The sequence below is a fragment of the Pristiophorus japonicus genome, unplaced genomic scaffold, assembly GCF_044704955.1.
Source record: "Pristiophorus japonicus isolate sPriJap1 unplaced genomic scaffold, sPriJap1.hap1 HAP1_SCAFFOLD_1203, whole genome shotgun sequence".
NCBI lineage: Eukaryota > Metazoa > Chordata > Chondrichthyes > Pristiophoridae > Pristiophorus > Pristiophorus japonicus.
The window spans coordinates 1-18963 of NW_027250867.1; the positions used below are offsets into that span (position 1 = coordinate 1).

Below are 18963 nucleotides of genomic sequence, written 5' to 3' on the forward strand. Positions count from 1 at the left end.
GAGGAGAGAGAGAGCGGGGGGGGAGGAGAGAGAGAGCGGAGTGGGGAGGGAGGAGAGAGAGAGGAGGGGGAGAGAGAGAGAGAGAGAGTGGTGGGGGGGGGAAGAGAGAGAGTGCGTGGGGAGGGGGAGAGGAGAGAGAGAGCGGAGGGGAGGAGAGAGAGAGAGAGCGCGGAGGGGGGAGGAGAGAGAGAGAGAGAGCGCGGAGGGGGGAGGAGAGAGAGAGAGCGCGGAGGGGGGGAAGAGAGAGAGAGAGAGCGCGGAGGGGGGGAGGAGAGAGAGAGAGCGGAGGGGGGAGGAGAGAGAGAGAGAGAGAGAGCGCGGGGGATGGGGGAGAGAGAGAGAGAGAGAGAGTGGTGGTGGGGGTGGGTGAAGAGAGAGCAAGGCTTCGTCCCTCCTGGTGCGAGCTGGATAGGAACTCTGAACCCACCGGTGGAACCTCTTCCCGCCTCCCCCCTGCCCCCCACTCCTAAGCCTCAGACAGAGCGGGGAAACCCCAGCCGTTTCCGGGACCGCTGTCCAGCTCTCCTCTGCGCGTGCGCACGCGCCGGGCGGGGTACCTGGCTCGGGAGTGGCGCTGCGCCGTTTTACCCCGGGGTGCGTGGGAGGAGCGCGTACACGGGCTGACAGCGGGCGGGCGCGCTGGGCTCGGGCGCGTCCTCTGATCCCTCGACCCTTTGTGTTCCTCAGGCCCTTCGACAACTCTTCCCGCAACTTTGGCTACAACCCACGGCCGGCGAGGAGCGAGGGGATTCGAAGGCCTGTCAGCAAAACCACGCTCCTTCAGGCGAGACGGAATTCTGCACCGGCGCCCGTGTCTAAAGACGTAAGTGCGCCCCGTAACGGGGGTGTCTTGTGAGGAAAGGTTGAGCAGGTTGGGCCTCTACTCATTGCAGTTTCGAAGAATGAGAGGTGATCGTATTGAAGCCTATAAGATTCTGAGGGGGGCTGGACAGGGTAGATGCAGAGAGGATGTTTCCCCCCCGCGGGGGAATCTAGAACTAGGGGGCACATAGTTTCAGAATAAGGGGCCGCCCATTTAAGATGTGCCTGCGTTGCGATTTTCCCCCTCCAGACTACAAAGTATAAGCATCATGTATCGGGGCACGGTAGTGTAGAGGTTATGTTACTGGACAAGTAATCGTGAGAACGTACATTTAAATCTAATGCCGGTTGGTTGGGCATTTGAATTTTTAAAAACCTGCAAACAAAAGGCTGGTATCAGCTTTTTAAAGCCACCAGGGAGCTGTGGTTATGTTGTAACGGGTTCACTAATGTCTGTTAAGCAACAAAATCGCCGTCCTTACCCGGACTGGACCAGGACTGGAGAATTTTAGCGATGAGGAAAGATTGGATAGGCTGGGGTTGTTTTCTTTGGAACAGAGGAGGCTGAGGGGAGACCTGATTGAGGTGTATAAAATGATGAGGGGCCTGGATTGAGTGGATAGGACGGACCTGTTTCCCTTAGCAGAGGGGTCAACAACCAGGGGACAGAGATTGAAAGTAATTGGGGGGAGGTTTAGAGAGGATTTGAGGGGAAATGTCTTCACCCAGAGGGTGGTGGGGGTCTGGGGTGGAACTCGCGGCCTGAAAGGGTGGTAGAGGCAGAAACCCTCACCCCATTTAAAAAGTACCTGGATGTAACGCTTGAAGTGCCGTAACCCACAGGGCTACGGACCGAGAGCGGGAAAGTGGGATTAGGCCGGGTGGCTCTTTGTCGGCCGGCGCAGGACACGATGGGCCGAATGGCCTCCTTCCGCGCTGTAAATTTCTACGACTCGACATGTGACTCCAGCCCCACGCCAAGGTGCTTGGCAAGCAACTCAGTCCTGTCAAACCATGCGGCGGTTTAGGAAGGGTGGCCAGCGCCTTCTCGGGAGGGGGCTGCTCAATAAACGCCGGCCTTGCCAGCGATGCCCACATCTCGACGATGAATAAGAATGAAAAGAACCCTCTCTCGTCTCTGCTCATCCCCTTCATACTTCGCAAGGAGAAAGAATGCAACGTGCTGCAGTACAGCGGGACCTGGGGGTACTTGTGCATGAAACACAAAAGGATAGTATGCAGGTACAGCAAGTGATCAGGAAGGCAAATGGAATCTTGGCCTTTATTGCAAAGGGGATGGAGTATAAAAGCAGGGAAGTCTTGCTACAGCTATACAGGGTATTGGTGAGGCCACACCTGGAGTACTGCGTGCAGTTTTGGTTGCCATATTTACGAAAGGATATACTTGCTTTGGAGGCAGTTCAGAGAAGGTTCACTCGGTCGATTCCGGGGATGAGGGGGTTGACTTATGAGGAAAGGTTGAGCAGGTTGGGCCTCTACTCATTGGAATTCAGAAGAATGAGAGGTGATCTTATTGAAACGTATAAGATTATGAGGGTGTTCGACAAGGTGGATGCAGAGAGGATGTTTCCACTGATGGGGGAGACTAGAACTAGGGGGCATGGTCTTAGAATAAGGGGCCGCCCATTTGAGACGAAGATGAGGAGAAATTTCTTCTCTCAGAGGGTTGTAAATCTGTGGAATTCGCTGCCTCAGAGAGCTGTGGAAGCCGGGACATTGAATAAATTTAAGACAGAGATAGACAGTTTGTTAACCGATAAGGGGATAAGGGGACGGGCAGGGAAGTGGAGCCGAGTCCATGATCGGATCAGCCATGATCGTATTAAATGGCGGAGCAGGCTCGAGGGGCCGAATGGCCGACTCCTGCTCCTATTTCTTATGTTGCTGGACAGGGTGGGGGGGTGGGGGTTGCGACGGACTGGTCCAGCCGAGCTCCTACTCTCCTGTCCTAATGTCCCGTTTACACAGGACGTCATGACCCTCTCGAGCAGCTCCGACAGCGAGATGGACACCGGCACCCAGACCAGCGGGAGTCGCAAACCGGCCCAGGGCCAGGCCCCCGCAGCGGGCAACGACAGCGACGACGTTCAGACCATCTCCTCCGGCTCCGACGAGGCGTACAGCGGGGGCAAGAAAGACGAGACCGATCCAAAGAATGCAGGTAGGTCACCTCGCCCCTCAGCTCCCCACCCCCGCCCCAAAGGCGACTCAGTGCCAACTTGCATTTGTATAGCGCCTTTAACATAGTAAAAGGTCCCCAGGCGTTTCACAGGAGCGCAAATCAGACACCGTTTCCCCCCCCCCATAAGGAAATATTAGGACAGGTGACCAAAAGCTTGGCGAAAACATAAGAGGTGAGTTTTAAGGAGCGTCTTAAAGGGGAAAGAGATGGAGAGGTTTAGGGAGGGAATTCCAGAGCTTAAGAGCCCCAGGCAGCACAAGGCACGGCCACGAATCAGAGAAATTTACAGCACAGAAGGAGGCCATTCGGCCCATCGTGTCCATGCCGGCCGACCAAGAGCCACCCAGCTTAATCCCAGTTTCCCGCTCTCGGTCCGTAGCCCTGTAGGTTACGGCACTTCAAGTGTACATCCAGGTACTTTTTAAATGTGGTGAGGGTTTCTGTCTCTACCACCCTTTCAGGCAGTGAGTTCCACCCCAGACCCCCACCACCCTCTGGGTGAAGATATTTGCCCTCAACTCCCCTCTAAACCTCCCCCCAATTACTTTAAATCTATGCCCCCTGGTTGTTGACCCCTCTGCCAAGGGAAATGGGTCCTTCCTTTCCACTCTATCTAGACCCCTCATAATGTTATGCACCTCAATAAGGTCTCCCCTCAGCCTCCTGTTCTAAAGAAAACCACCCCAATCTATCCAGTCCTTCCTCATCGCTAAAATTCTCCAGTCCTGGCAACATCCTGGTCAATCTTCTCTGCACCCTGTCCAGTGCAATCACATCTCTCCTGTAATGCGGTGACCAGAACTGCACGCAGTACTCCAGCTGTGGCCTAACCAGTGTTTTATACAGTTCAAGCATAACCCTCCCTGCTCTTGTATTGCATGCCTTCTTAACCACCTTATCCACCTGCCCTGCTACCTTCAGGGATCTGTGGACCTGCACTCCCAGGTCCTGTTGTGGAGTGGAACCATCGGGTGGGGTGGGGCCGGCGGGGTGCGGTTGGGGCGGCGGTGCTAGAGAGACCTCGGAGGGTTGGAGGAGGTTACAGACATAGGGGAGGGGTGTAGGGGCTGGAGGAGGTTAGTGATAGGGAAGGGTGCAGGGGCTGGAGGAGGTTAGTGATAGGGAAGGGTGTAGGGGCTGGAGGAGGTTAGTGATAGGGAAGGGTGTCGGGACTGGAGGAGGTTACAGAGATCGGGAGGGGTGTCGGGACTGGAGGGGGTTACAGAGATAGGGAGGGTGTCGGGGCTGGAGTGGGTTACAGAGATGGGGAGGGTGTAGGGACTGGAGGAGGTTACAGAGATGGGAGGGTGTCGGGGCTGGAGGGGGTTACAGAGATGGGGAGGGTGTCGGGGCTGGAGGGGTTACAGAGATGGGGAGGGTGTAGGGACTGGAGGAGGTTACAGAGATGGGAGGGTGTCGGGGCTGGAGGGGGTTACAGAGATGGGGAGGGTGTCGGGACTGGAGTGGGTTACAGAGATGGGGAGGGTGTCGGGGCTGGAGGGGGTTACAGAGATAGGGAGGGTGTAGGGACTGGAGGAGGTTACAGAGATGGGAGGGTGTCGGGGCTGGAGGGGGTTACAGAGATGGGGAGGGTGTAGGGACTGGAGGAGGTTACAGAGATGGGAGGGTGTCGGGGCTGGAGGGGGTTACAGAGATGGGAGGGTGTCGGGGCTGGAGGGGGTTACAGAGATGGGGAGGGTGTCGGGGCTGGAGGGGGTTACAGAGATAGGGAGGGTGTCGGGGCTGGAGGGGGTTACAGAGATAGGGAGGGGTGTCGGGGCTGGAGGAGGTTACAGAGATGGGGAGGGTTGCAGGGGCTGGAGGAAGTTACAGAGATAGGGAGGGTGTCGGGGCTGGAGGGGGTTACAGAGATAGGGAGGGGTGTCGGGGCTGGAGGGGGTTACAGAGATAGGGAGGGGTGTAGGGGCTGGAGGAGGTTACAGAGATAGGGAGGGGTGTAGGGGCTGGAGGTGGTTACAGAGATAGGGAGGGTGTAGGGGCTGGAGGGGGTTACAGAGATAGGGAGGGTGTAGGGGCTGGAGGAGGTTACAGAGATAGGGAGGGTGTCGGGACTGGAGTGGGTTACAGAGATAGGGAGGGTGTCGGGACTGGAGGAGGTTACAGAGATCGGGATGGGTGTCGGGACTGGAGTGGGTTACAGAGATAGGGAGGGTGTCGGGGCTGGAGGGGGTTACAGAGATAGGGAGGGTGTAGGGTCTGGAGGAGGTTACAGAGATAGGGAGGGGTGTAGGGGCTGGAGGAGGTTACAGAGATAGGGAGGGTGTCGGGGCTGGAGGGGGTTACAGAGATATAGAGGGGTGTCGGGGCTGTCGGGGGTTACAGAGATGGGGAGGGTGTCGGGGCTGGAGGGGGTTACAGAGATGGGGAGGGGTGTAGGGACTAGAGGGGGTTACAGAGATGGGGAGGGTGTCAGGTCTGGAGGGGGTTACAGAGATGGGGAGGGTGTCGGGGTTACAGAGATGGGGAGGGTGTCGGGGCTGGAGTGGGTTACAGAGATAGGGAGGGTGTAGGGACTGGAGGGGGTTACAGAGATAGGGAGGGTGTCGGGGCTGGAGGGGGTTACAGAGATGGGGAGGGGGTTTGGGGCTGGAGGGGGTTACAGAGATAGGGAGGGGTGTCGGGGCTGGAGGGGGTTACAGAGATGGGGAGGGTGTAGGGACTGGAGGGGGTTACAGAGATGGGGAGGGTGTCGGGGTTACAGAGATGGGGAGGGTGTCGGGGCTGGAGGGGGTTACAGAGATGGGGAGGGTGTCGGGACTGGAGTGGGTTACAGAGATGGGGAGGGTGTAGGGACTGGAGGAGGTTACAGAGATGGGGAGGGTGTCGGGGCTGGAAGGGGTTACAGAGATAGGGAGGGTGTCGGGGCTGGAGGGGGTTACAGAGATGGGGAGGGGTGTCGGGACTGGAGGGGGTTACAGAGATGGGGAGGGTGTAGGGACTGGAGGGGGTTACAGAGATGGGGAGGGTGTCGGGGTTACAGAGATGGGGAGGGGGTTTGGGGCTGGAGGAGGTTACAGAGATGGGGAGGGTGTCGGGGTTACAGAGATGGGGAGGGGGTTTGGGGCTGGAGGAGGTTACAGAGATGGGGAGGGTGTAGGGACTGGAGGGGGTTACAGAGATGGGGAGGGTGTCGGGGTTACAGAGATGGGGAGGGGGTTTGGGGCTGGAGGAGGTTACAGAGATGGGGAGGGTGTAGGGACTGGAGTGGGTTACAGAGATGGGGAGGGTGTCGGGGCTGGAGGGGGTTACAGAGATAGGGAGGGTGTCGGGACTGGAGGAGGCTACAGAGATAGGGAGGGTGTCGGGGCTGGAGGGGGTTACAGAGATGGGGAGGGTGTAGGGACTGGAGGGGGTTACAGAGATGGGGAGGGGTGTAGGGGCTGGAGGGGGTTACAGAGATGGGGAGGGGTGTAGGGACTGGAGGGTGTTACAGAGATAGGGAGGGTGTCGGGGCTGGAGGGGGTTACAGAGATAGGGAGGGGTGTAGGGGCTGGAGGATGTTACAGAGATGGGGAGGGTGTAGGGACTGGAGGGGGTTACAGAGATGGGGAGGGTGTAGGACTGGAGGGGGTTACAGAGATAGGGAGGGGTGTAGGGGCTGGAGTGGGTTACAGAGATAGGGAGGGGTGTCGGGGCTGGAGGGGGTTACAGAGATAGGGAGGGGTGTCGGGGCTGGAGGGGGTTACAGAGATAGGGAGGGGTGTCGGGGCTGGAGGGGGTTACAGAGATAGGGAGGGTGTCGGGGCTGGAGGGGGTTACAGAGATAGGGAGGGGTGTCGGGGCTGGAGGGGGTTACAGAGATAGGGAGGGGTGTCGGGGCTGGAGGGGGTTACAGAGATAGGGAGGGTGTCGGGGCTGGAGCGGGTTACAGAGATAGGGAGGGTGTCGGGGCTGGAGGGGGTTACAGAGATAGGGAGGGTGTAGAGGCTGGAGGGGGTTACAGAGATGGGAGGGTGTCGGGACTGGAGGGGGTTATAGAGATAGGGAGGGTGTCGGGGCTGGAGGGGGTTACAGAGATAGGGAGGGGTGTAGGGGCTGGAGGGGGTTACAGAGATAGGGAGGGTGTCGGGGCTGGAGGGGGTTACAGAGATGGGGAGGGTGTCGGGACTGGAGGGGGTTATAGAGATAGGGAGGGTGTCGGGGCTGGAGGGGGTTACAGAGATAGGGAGGGGTGTAGGGGCTGGAGGGGGTTACAGAGATAGGGAGGGTGTCGGGGCTGGAGGGGGTTACAGAGATGGGGAGGGTGTCGGGACTGGAGGGGGTTATAGAGATAGGGAGGGTGTCGGGGCTGGAGGGGGTTACAGAGATGGGGAGGGTGTCGGGGCTGGAGGGGGTTACAGAGATGGGGAGGGCGTGAGATCGTGCAAGGCCTGGGGCTCGATGCAGATTTTAAATTGGAGGTGTTGCTGGACCAGGAGATGATGTTGGTCGGCGATGGGGCGAGTTAGGATATGGCGCAGCAGAGTGAAAGAGCAAGGTGACTTTACTTCTGCCACCTGTAGTTCCCGGCAGTCTCGAAGCAGTCGCTCGCACCGCCCCGGACGGCTAAACGCCCAGAGCAGGCAGGCGCGCTCGACCTTTTGCCGGCGCCCCCGAGTAACTGTCGTTTCGGTGCTTGCAGATTGCCCCAACAAAAGGCAGGTGGCAGTGAAATCGACCCGGGGCTTTGCGGTGAAGTCGACCCACGGGATTGCGGTGAAGGCCAGCAACATGGAGAAAGGCGAAGGCGCCAGCAGCCGCAAGAGCACCCGGCAATTTTACGACGGCGAGGAGTCGTGCTACATCATTGACGCAAAGCTAGAGGGGAACCTGGGGCGCTACCTCAACGTAAGTGTACCCGGCGGCGAAGGGGCGGGGCGCAGGGGGAGATAGGGCCAGGCCTCTGGCCTTTTTGATATGTTCCTGGAATGTGTGCATCGCTGGCAAGGCCGGCATTTATTGCCCATCCCCTAATTGCCCCTTGAGGAGGTGGTGGTGAGCCGCCTTCTTGAACCGCTGCAGTCCGTGTGGTGAAGGTGCTCCCACAGTGCTGTTAGGGAGGGAGTTCCAGGATTGTGACCCAGCCACGATGAAGGAACGGCCGATATATTTCCAAGTCGGGATGGTGTGTGACTGGGAGGGGAACGTGGAGGTGGTGGTGTTCCCATGCACCTGCTGCCCTCGTCCTTCTAGGCGGTAGAGGTCGCGGGTCTGGGAGGTGCTGCCGAAGAAGCCTTGGCGAGTTGCCGCAGTGCATCTTGTAGACGGTGCTCATTGCAGCCACGGTGCGCCGGTGGTGGAGGGAGTGAGTGTTGAAGGTGGTGGGTAGCGTGCTGATCGAGCGGGACTGCTTTGTCCTGGATGGTGTCGAGCTTCTCGAGTGTTGTTGGAGCTGCAACTCATCCAGGCAAGTGGAGAGTGTTCCATCACACTCCTGACTTGTGCCGTGTAGATGGTGGGAGAGGCTTTGGGGAGTCAGGAGGTGAGACACTCGTCGCAGAATACCCAGCCTCTGACCCGCTCTTGTGGCCGCAGTATTTATGTGGCTGGTCCAGTTACGTTTCTGGTCGATGGTGACCCCCGGGATGTTGATGGTGGGGGATTCGGCGACCTGTGAGAGCTTGGCTATGGCAGTGGGGTGCGGGGGTGGAGGTAATACTGGACCAGGTGTAAATGTATTTGCTTCATGGGTTCTTTGCTTAAGAATTCCTAGCAACACATTGCTATTAAGAACTAGTTTGTTTATTAACAAAGGTTTAACAATCACACGACACATTACCAGTTCATCCACCAGGCTCACAACTGCATACCTCATCGTGGATAAGAACATAAGAAATAGGAGCAGGAGTCGGCCATTCGGCCCCTTGAGCCTGCTCCGCCACTTAATAAGATCCTGGCTGATCCGATCATGGACTCAGCTCCACTTCCCTGCCCGCCCCCTTATTCCCTTATCTTTTCAGAAACTCTCTATTTCTGTCTTAAATTTGTTCAATGTCCCGGCTTCCACAGCTCTCTGAGGCAGCGAATTGCACAGATTTACAACCCTCTGAGAGAAGAAATTCCTCCTCATCTCAGTTTTAAATGGGCGGCTCTTTATTCTAAGATCATGCCCCCTAGTTCTAGTCTCCCCCATCAGTGGAAACATCCTCTCTGCATCCACCTTGTCAAGCCCCCTCATAATCTTACACGTTTCGAGAAGATCACCTCTCATTCTTCTGAATTCCAATGAGTAGAGGCCCAACCTACTCAACCTTTCCTCATAAGACAACCCCCTCATCCCCGGAATCAACCGAGTGAACCTTCTCTGAACTGCCTCCAAAGCAAGTATATCCTTTTGTAAATATGGAAACCAAAACTGCACGCAGTACTCCAGGTGTGGCCTCACCAATACCCTGTACAGCTGTAGCAGGACTTCCCTGCTTTTATACTCCATCCCCTTTGCAATAAAGGCCAAGATACCATTGGCCTTCCTGATCACTTGCTGTACCTGCATACTATCCTTTTGTGTTTCATGCACAAGTACCCCCAGGTCCCGCTGTACTGTGGCACTTTGCAATCTTTCTCCATTTAAATAATAACTTGCTCTTTGATTTTTTTTCTGCCAAAGTGCATGACCTTTGACCTAGACCCAACTGGCTGGTGGTTTTATTGAGTCTTGTGAACTGCATGTGACTGGCTAAGCCATTCACAACGCCACAGCTCCACAACCCTGTGGGCATGCTCACAGCTGCATACCTTACGCCAGGGGTCATGAGGTCCAATGCCACCCACGCCAACTGCGAAGTTGAATTCGGCACGTTTGGTCATTTGTGGGCCGGTGCTGGAATATATGGTGTGAAGGTCACGGAGAGGGTGCAGCAGAGATTCACCGAGATAACAGGGTAGATGCAGAGAGAGTGTTTCCCCTCGTGGGGGAATCTAGAACTAGAGGTCATAGTTTCAGAATAAGGGGTGACCCATTTAAAACCGAGATGAGGAAGAATTTCTTCTCTGAGGGTTGTAAATCTGTGGAATTCTCTGCCCCAGAGAGCTGTGGAAGCTGGGACATTGAATAAATTTAAGGCGGAGATAGACAGATTTTTGAACGATAAGGGAGTGAAGGGTTATGGGGAGTGGGCGGGGAAGTGGAGCTGAGTCCATGATCGGATCAGCCATGATCTTATTGAATGGCGGAGCAGGCTCGAGGGGTCGAATGGCCGACTCCTGCTCCTCTTATATTCTTATGATCTCAGGGTTGAGAAGCTTTAGAACAAGGAGAGATTACTTGAGAAAAGTGGGATGGTTAAGAGGAGATCTAATGGTAGCTGAGGGTGGTCATAAACCGGGACAATTGATTTCCACTGGTTGGTGTCTCTGTAACGAGAGTGAATACATTTAAGATCGCGCGCAACTGAATGGAGAGGACAGGTGGCCATTTTTAATACACAAGGGGTTGTTGGGGTGTGGAATGTCCGATCAGAAACATTGAGGGAAGCAGTATGTATAATCGCTCCTAAAAGGGAGGTGGGTAAGTATTTGAAATAGAACCATATTCATTGGACTGATTCCTGGGATGAGAGGGTTGTCCTGTGTGGAGAGATTGAGTAGATCGGGCCTTTACTCTCTGGAATTTTGAAGAATGAGAGGCGATCTCATTGAAATGTATAAGATTCTGAGGGGGCTCGACAGGGTAGATGCAGGGAGGATGTTTCCCCCGGGCTGGGGAGTCTAGAACCAGGGGGTCACACAGTCTTAGGATAAGGGGTCGGCCATTTAGGACTGAGATGAGGAGGAATTTCTTCTCTGAGGGTGGTGAATCTTTGGGATTCTCTGCCCCAGAGGGCTGTGGAGGCTCAGTCGTTGAGTATATTCAAGGCTGAGATCGGTAGATTTTTGGACTCTCGGGGAATCGAGGGATCGGGCGGGAAAGTGGAGTTGAGGTCGAAGATCAGCCGCGATCTTATTGAATGGCGGAGCAGGCTTGAGGGGCCGAATGGCCAACTCCTGCTCCTAATTCTTATGTTCTTATGTACAAGGCCCATGGGGAATGGGACTGAGAGATAGTACGGGGGGTGATGGGCCCATGGGGAATGGAGACCGAGAGAGAGCACGGGGGGTGATGGGCCCATGGGGAATGGGGTCCGAGAGAGAGAGCACACGGGGGGTGATGGGCCAATTGGGGAACGGGGACTGAAAAAGAGAGCACGGGGGGGTGATGGGCCCATGGGGAATGGGACTGAGAGAGAGAGCACGGGGGGGAGATGGGCCCATGGGGATTGGGACTGAGAGAGAGCACGGGGGGGAGATGGGCCGATTGGGGAACGGGGACTGAGAGAGAGAGAGAGCACGGGGCGTGATGGGCCCATGGGGAACGGGGACTGAGAGAGAGAGCACGGGGGTGATGGGCCCATGGGGACTGAGAGAGAGAGCACGGGGGGTGATGGGCCCATGGGGAATGGGACAGAGAGAGAGAGCATGGGGCGTGATGGGCCGATTGGGGAACGGGGACTGAGAGAGAGCACGGGGGGAGATGGGCCCATGGGGAATGGGACTGAGAGAGAGAGAGCACGATGGGAGATGGGCCCATGGGGAATGGGACTGAGAGAGAGAGAGCACGGGGGGTGATGGGCCCATGGGAATGGGACTGAGAGAGATAGCACGGGGGGAGATGGGCCCGTGGGGAATGGGACTGAGAGAGATAGCACGGGGGGAGATGGGCCCGTGGGGAATGGGACTGAGAGAGAGAGCACGGGGGGTGATGGGCCCGTGGGGAAAGGGACTGAGAGAGAGAGCACGGGGGGTGATGGGCCCATGGGGAATGGGGACTGAGAGAGAGAGAGAGAGAGAGCACGGGGGATGATGGACCGATTGGGGAATGGGACTGAGAGAGAGCACGGGGGGAGATGGGCCCGTGGGGAATGGGACTGAGAGAGAGAGCACCGGGGGTGATGGGCCCATGGGGAATGGGACTGAGAGAGATAGCACGGGGGGTGATGGGCCCATGGGGAATGGGACTGAGAGAGAGAGCACGGGGGGTGATGGGCCCATGGGGAATGGGGACTGAGAGAGAGAGCACGGGGAGTGATGGGCCCATGGGGAATGGGGACTGAGAGAGATAGCATGGGGGTGATGGGCCCATGGGGAATGGGGACTGAGAGAGAGCACGGGGAGTGATGGGCCCATGGGGAATGGGGACTGAGAGAGAGCACGGGGAGTGATGGGCCCATGGGGAATGGGGACTGAGAGATAGCACGGGGGGAGATGGGCCCATGGGGAATGGGACTGAGAGAGATAGCACGGGGGTGATGGGCCCATGGGGAATGGGGACTGAGAGATAGCACGGGGGGTGATGGACCGATTGGGGAATGGGACTGAGAGAGAGCACGGGGGGAGATGGGCCCGTGGGGAATGGGACTGAGAGAGAGAGCACCGGGGGTGATGGGCCCATGGGGAATGGGACTGAGAGAGATAGCACGGGGGGGTGATGGGCCCATGGGGAATGGGACTGAGAGAGATAGCACGGGGGGAGATGGGCCCGTGGGGAATGGGGACTGAGAGAGAGAGCACGGGGGGTGATGGGCCCGTGGGGAATGGGACTGAGAGAGAGAGCACGGGGGGTGATGGACCGATTGGGGAATGGGACTGAGAGAGAGCACGGGGGGAGATGGGCCCGTGGGGAATGGGACTGAGAGAGAGCGCACCGGGGGTGATGGGCCCATGGGGAATGGGACTGAGAGAGAGAGCACGGGGGGTGATGGGCCCATGGGGAATGGGGACTGAGAGAGAGAGCACGGGGAGTGATGGGCCCATGGGGAATGGGGACTGAGAGAGATAGCACCGGGGGGTGATGGGCCCATGGAGAATGGGGATTGAGAGAGAGAGAGCACGGGGGGTGATGGGCCCATGGGGAATGGGGACTGAGAGAGAGCACGGGGAGTGATGGGCCCATGGGGAATGGGGACTGAGAGATAGCACGGGGGGAGATGGGCCCATGGGGAATGGGACTGAGAGAGAGAGAGAGAGAGCACGGGGGATGATGGACCGATTGGGGAATGGGACTGAGAGAGAGCACGGGGGGAGATGGGCCCGTGGGGAATGGGACTGAGAGAGATAGCACGGGGGTGATGGGCCCATGGGGAATGGGGACTGAGAGATAGCACGGGGGTGATGGGCCCATGGGGAATGGGGACTGAGAGAGAGCACGGGGGGGAGATGGGCCCAAGGGGAATGGGGACTGAGAGAGAGAGCACGGGGGTGATGGGCCCATGGGGAATGGGACTGAGAGATAGCACGGGGGGAGATGGGCCCATGGGGAATGGGGACTGAGAGAGAGCACGGGGGAGATGGGCCCATGGGGAATGGGGACTGAGAGAGAGCACGGGGGAGATGGGCCCATGGGGAATGGGGACTGAGAGAGAGCACGGGGGTGATGGGCCCATGGGGAATGGGGACTGAGAGAGAGCACGGGGGTGATGGGCCCATGGGGAATGGGGACTGAGAGAGAGCACGGGGGTGATGGGCCCATGGGGAATGGGGACTGAGAGAGAGCACGGGGGTGATGGGCCCATGGGGAATGGGGACTGAGAGAGAGCACGGGGTGGTGATGGGCCAAACGGCTGCCTCCTGCGTGGTAACGTCCTGCTTGTATTGCGTGTGAAGCTGATGTAACCGCCAAGTGCTTCTTTCTCCTTACAGCACAGCTGCAGCCCCAACCTCTTTGTGCAGAATGTTTTCGTGGATACACACGACCTCCGCTTCCCATGGGTAGCATTCTTCGCAAGCAAGTAAGTACCCGTGTGCCGAGATCTCTTCTCTCGCCCGCCCGTGCTCCCGGTCCCAGGGCAGGTCACCCCAGGCGGTGCGCGTCGCCCAAAAAACTAGGGTTTGTCGAGGAGCAAAGAGCTTTGGTGTCCCACGCACGCAAATCATTAAACGTCAGCAGACACGTACTAAAAAGCAAGGCTGATGGAGCGAGGGGGCTGGAATCCAGAGGAGGAAGGGATGTCTCAGTTGTACAGAGCTCTGGTCAGATCCCGTGGGGAGTAACTGCGACCAGTTCTGGGGCCCCACCCCTCAGGGAGGATATATTGGCCTCGGAGGGGGGAGCGGGGCAGATTCCCCAGAATGATCCCCGGGGGGCTGAAAGGGTTAAATCCCGAGGGCAGGCTGCACAGACCGGGCTTGTGTTCCCTCGAGTGTCGAAGATTGAGGGGCGATCTGAGCGAGGTGTTTTACGATTAGAAATGGATTTTGAAAGGGTAGGTACAGAGAAACTACTTCCTCTGGTGGGGGTAGCTGATCTTAAAATTAGAGGCAGAGGGTGATGGCAGGAAGCATTTCTTCACACAAAGGGCCGTGGGAGTCTGGAACTCCCTCCCCCACAGAGGCTGCACATGCTGGAGGCCAGTTGGCGCTTTCGTGACGGGGCTGGATAGATTGTTGTTGGGTAAGGGGATCAAGGGGGGTCGATGGAGTTAAGATACAGATCAGACGTAATGTGATTGAATGGCGGGTCAAGCTCGAGGGGCTGAATGGTCCAATGTTACTGTGTTGGCAAGTAAGTTTGTCTCAGCACGTTGTTTTTCCCGTTAGTATGTACCTCTCGGCTGGGTAAATCTAGGGAAGTGTGGGGGTGTGTGTGGGGGGGTGTGTGTGTGGGAGTGGAGGAAGTGTGTGTGGGGGGTGTGTGTGTGTGGGGGGGTGTGTGTGTGGGAGTGGAGGAAGTGTGTGTGGGGGGTGTGCGTGTGGGAGTGGGGGGGTGTAGGAGTGGGGGGTGTGTGTGTATGGGGGAGTGGGGGAAGTGTGTGTGGGGGGTGTGTGCGAGTGGGGGGTGTGTGGGAGTGGGGGGGTGTGGGAATGGGGGAAGTGTGTGTGTGGGAATGGGGGAAGTGTGTGTGTGGGGGAGTGGGGGAAGTGCGTGTGGGGGGGTGTGTGGGAGTGGGGGGGTGTGTGGGAGTGGGGGGGTGTGGGAATGGGGGAAGTGTGTGTGTGGGAGTGGGGTGTGTGGGAGTGGGGTGTGTGGGAGTGGGGTGGGGTGTGTGCGAGTGGGGGGTGTGCGTGTGCGAGTGGGGGGTGTGCGTGTGGGGGGCGGGAGTGGGGGTGTGTGTGGGGTGGGAGTGGGGGTGTGTGTGGGATGGGGTGGGGGGGTGGGAGTGGGGGGTATGCGTGTGTGGGAGTGGGGGGTGCGTGTGTGGAGTGGGGGGGTGTGGGATGGGGTGTGTGTTTGTGAGTGTGTGCGTACCCACAAGACCCGAGGAGCGGTGTGAACGTACGTGTGTCTCACTTGCTTCCCCCTTTGTACTTCGCCAGGAGAATCCGTGCTGGGACCGAGCTGACCTGGGACTACAACTATGAAGTAGGGAGCGTGGAGGGCAAACAGTTACTGTGCTGCTGCGGTTCCACGGAATGTAGGGGGCGACTGCTCTAGACTCCCCCCCCTCCCCCCCCCACCGCCATGGACCTCCGATCTCTCCCAGCAATCGTGAAGCCCCCCACCCACCTGCCATCGCCCACTGCTCGACTCACAAACGAACCGCTCCCCACCCTCGTCCGCCATTTCAAGCTCGGGTGGGGGTGAACGGGAGGCTGGTGTGAGTGTGAGTGTGTGAGTGTGTGAGTGTGTGAGTGTGTGAGAGTGTGAGAGTGTGAGAGTGTGAGAGTGTGAGAGTGTGAGAGTGTGAGAGTGTGAGAGTGTGAGAGTGTGAGAGTGTGAGAGTGTGAGAGTGTGAGAGTGTGAGAGTGTGAGAGTGTGAGAGTGGAAGGCCCGGGGAGCAGTCGTGTGGACTCTTGGCACGCACATCCACGTGAGCCGGGAGCGAGGGCTGGAACTCATCGGCTGGTGGGCTCTGGAGCGGAATTCCCCCGCCGCAACAACGCGAGTCGGATTTGAAGACTGAACACACACACACACACACGACGCCGCCTCAAAATGATCTCGAAGCTGCCGCCAATCGATCGTCCAGCTCGTGCCGCGGGTCCTGGAGGGAGCGAGCGAGGCGTTGAGCGCGCGGGGCGGTGTACGAGTGTACAGAAGCACCCGATCTGCACGCGTGGAATATTACCTCCGTTCTGTTTCTCCACCCTTCCCTCAGGCTCCCCACTCGCCCCCACCCCCCCCCCCCCCCCCAATGAAAAACACTACACTATAATGAATAGCCAGCGAGAGTCGGCCGAGCGCTAAGTGTTTGCCTTGCCGTGAGGTTTGGTTGGCTTCAGCACCCTGTTGCGCTCGGGCTTCTCTGGGCTATAAGTCTCTTTGGGGGCGGTGGGGGGGAAGGAGGGAGGGGTGGCGGAGAGAGAGAGCAGGCGAATCTGACCCTCGCCAGCCCACCCAGACCGAGCTGGTTGATTGTGGGTTTGCCGGCATTGTTGTCCGTACGCCCCAGTGTCGGAGCAGCTATAAGCAGTCACCCCATTCCCGTTTTTTTCCCCTCCACCGCGATCGCCGGGACGGTAAATGCACCCGCGAGCTGCATTCATCACCCTAAAATTGAGGGCGGTGTGGAACTGATCCGTTTGAGCAGGGCCATCGCAGTCTCCTCCTCCTCCTCTCCCGCCCGCCCCCCAGCACAGCCTTCCGCCACAAGTTTAGGAAATCAGAATTTGGTTCTGTCTTTTTGCTCACCTGCCCGCCATTTTATCTCGCCCCTCTCGCATGTCGACCCCCCCCCCCGCCGGGCTGGTGTGTGGCGGCGGCTGCTCTTGCTCTCCCGCTCCCCGTCTTCCCCCCCCCCCACCTCGTGAGCCTGGACGACCGCGTCGGCTGTTTGGCTACAGGGGGCATCGCAGCCCGACCCAACCCTCTCCCAGTTTTGTCCTCTCCCGGGGTTTAGGCGGGGGAGGGGGCGCACATCCACTGGGCAGTAATCAAGACAGACAACCGTGACCCTTCTTTTTTGTAACCCGCTCCCTTAACCCAGGAGGCACTGAGGCCAATTGTGTAGCACTGCCCCCCCCCCCCCCCCCCCAATCCCCTGTCCCATTGGCACAGTCCAGGGCTTGGGGCCCCTGCACCAGCCACAGCTCGCAGACCGGGCCTTTTATTGGTGATCTAGTCATCACGATGCTTACAGTCGAAGCTGTGCTCCACTGGGCTCAGGAACCGATCCCTTGACGTGTTTTACAAAAAGCCCACCCAGTGTTGCTGCCAATGCTTCCTGTATAGTGAAGTGGTAGGTGCGTGTGTGTGTGCGTGCGTGTGTACGTGTGTGTGTGTACGTGTGTGTGTGTACGTGTGTGTGTGTGTGTACGTGTGTGTGTGTACGTGTGTGTGTGTGTGTGTGCATGTGTGAGTGTGAAGATTGCATTGAGCTGTACTGTGTCAGACTGTGTCTTAACAGCCCAAGTCCTTCCAAATCCCGGGCTGTGTTTGGATAACGTCAGTGCGATGCTGCGGGGCGGGGGCCAGCACCGCTCGAGTCGGTGCGCGCAGGGCTGCAGTGAAACGCTGGCGACCTGCACGCCAAGCGGCGGAGTTTCTGCACAGCCACGCCTCACCACGGGACGCCATCCCTTGCACAGCTCGCTCACCCCCCCCCCCCCCCCCCCAGCCCGTTTGTGTTTCGTTCCTCCTCTTAAATAAAACGGTATCATCATTTTTTTTTTTTAAATTCAAAGTGTACGCGTCTTCATTCCTGGGCTGAGCGCGCAAGGCCTCGTGTGCAACTGTACCGCAAGTTCGTTCTCCGTCGGTAACGCTCTCGCCGCTGCGCGTTTGAGGCTCAGTCGTTGAATACATTGAAGGTTGAGATCGACAGCGGTTTGGATCGTCACAGGCGGTCCTGCGAAGCGAGGATGACGTGCTTCCATGCCAAAAAGGGATGAGTTCACAGGTGTTCGGGATCTGGAACACCAACTAATATTCCAGGTCCTGAAGGGTGGAAGGTGCCTGTGTGTGGATTTTTTTAACGTGGGGTGACCGTTGCACACCAGCCACCACACGGGGCTTGACAGAGCGAGGTCTCGGTCCAGGGGCAAGGGTTAACCAGGACGACTGGAGACCAGCTCTGCTGCACGGACCTAGTGCGCGCACATATCGCACAGTGTGGGCTGGGCCCGTGCTGCCCCTGGGCCCTTGGCCCTGAACAAAGATGTTTGGATATACCTGCATTGGAGGCAGTTCAGAGAAGGTTCACTCGGTTGATTCCTGAAATGAGGGGGTTGTCTTGTGAGGAAAGGTTTAGCAGGTTGGGCCTCTACTCAGTGGAGTTTAGAAGAATGAGAGGTGATCTTATTGAAACGTATAAGATTCTGAGGGGGCTGGACAGGGTGGATGCAGAGAGGATGTTTCCCCTCGCGGGGGAATCTAGAACTACGGGGCACATAGTTTCAGAATAAGGGGTCGCCCATTTAAAACTGAGATGGGGAATTTCTTCTCTGAGGGTTGTAAATCTGTGGAATTCTCTGCCCCAGAGAGCTGCGGAGGCTGGGTCATTGAATATATTTAAGGCGGAGATAGACAGATTTTTGAACAACAGGGGAGTCGAGGGTTATGGGGAGCGGGCGGGGAAGTGGAGCTGAGTCCATGATCAGATCAGCCATGATCGTATTAAATGGCGGAGCAGGCTCGAGGGGCCGAATGGCCGACTCCTGCTCTTATGTTCTTACGTAGAAGGTCGTGAGCTCGTTGAGTAGAATGGGCCTATGTTCTCTGGAGTTTAGAAGAATGAGAGGTGATCTCATTGAATCATGCAAACTTCTGAGGGGGATTGACAGGGTAGATGTTGAGAGGTTAACCCCGGGCTGGGGAGTCGAGAACCAGGGGTCACACAGTCTCAGGATAAGGGCTCGGCCATTTCGGACTGAGATGAGGAGGAATTTCTTCACTCAGAGGGGGATGAATCTTTGGGATTCTCTGCCCCAGAGGGCTGTGGAGGCTCAGTCGTTGAGTATATTCAAGGCAGGGAGCGATAGATTTTTGGACTCTTGGGGGAATCGAGGTATATGGGGATCGGGCGGGA

General features: G+C 57.7%; 1 protein-coding gene across 1 annotated transcript; it reads left to right on the forward strand.

Moving 5' to 3' along the window:
- Positions 1–687: 687 nt before the first annotated feature.
- Positions 688–17613, forward strand: LOC139242078 (histone-lysine N-methyltransferase SETDB1-like; the record flags this gene model as incomplete). The annotated part of the gene is made up of 5 exons (XM_070870226.1): positions 688–823; positions 2812–3004; positions 7668–7873; positions 13700–13788; positions 15314–17613. Coding segments are annotated over 5 exons (742 nt in total), but the record flags the coding sequence as incomplete, so codon positions are not given.
- Positions 17614–18963: the final 1350 nt, after the last annotated feature.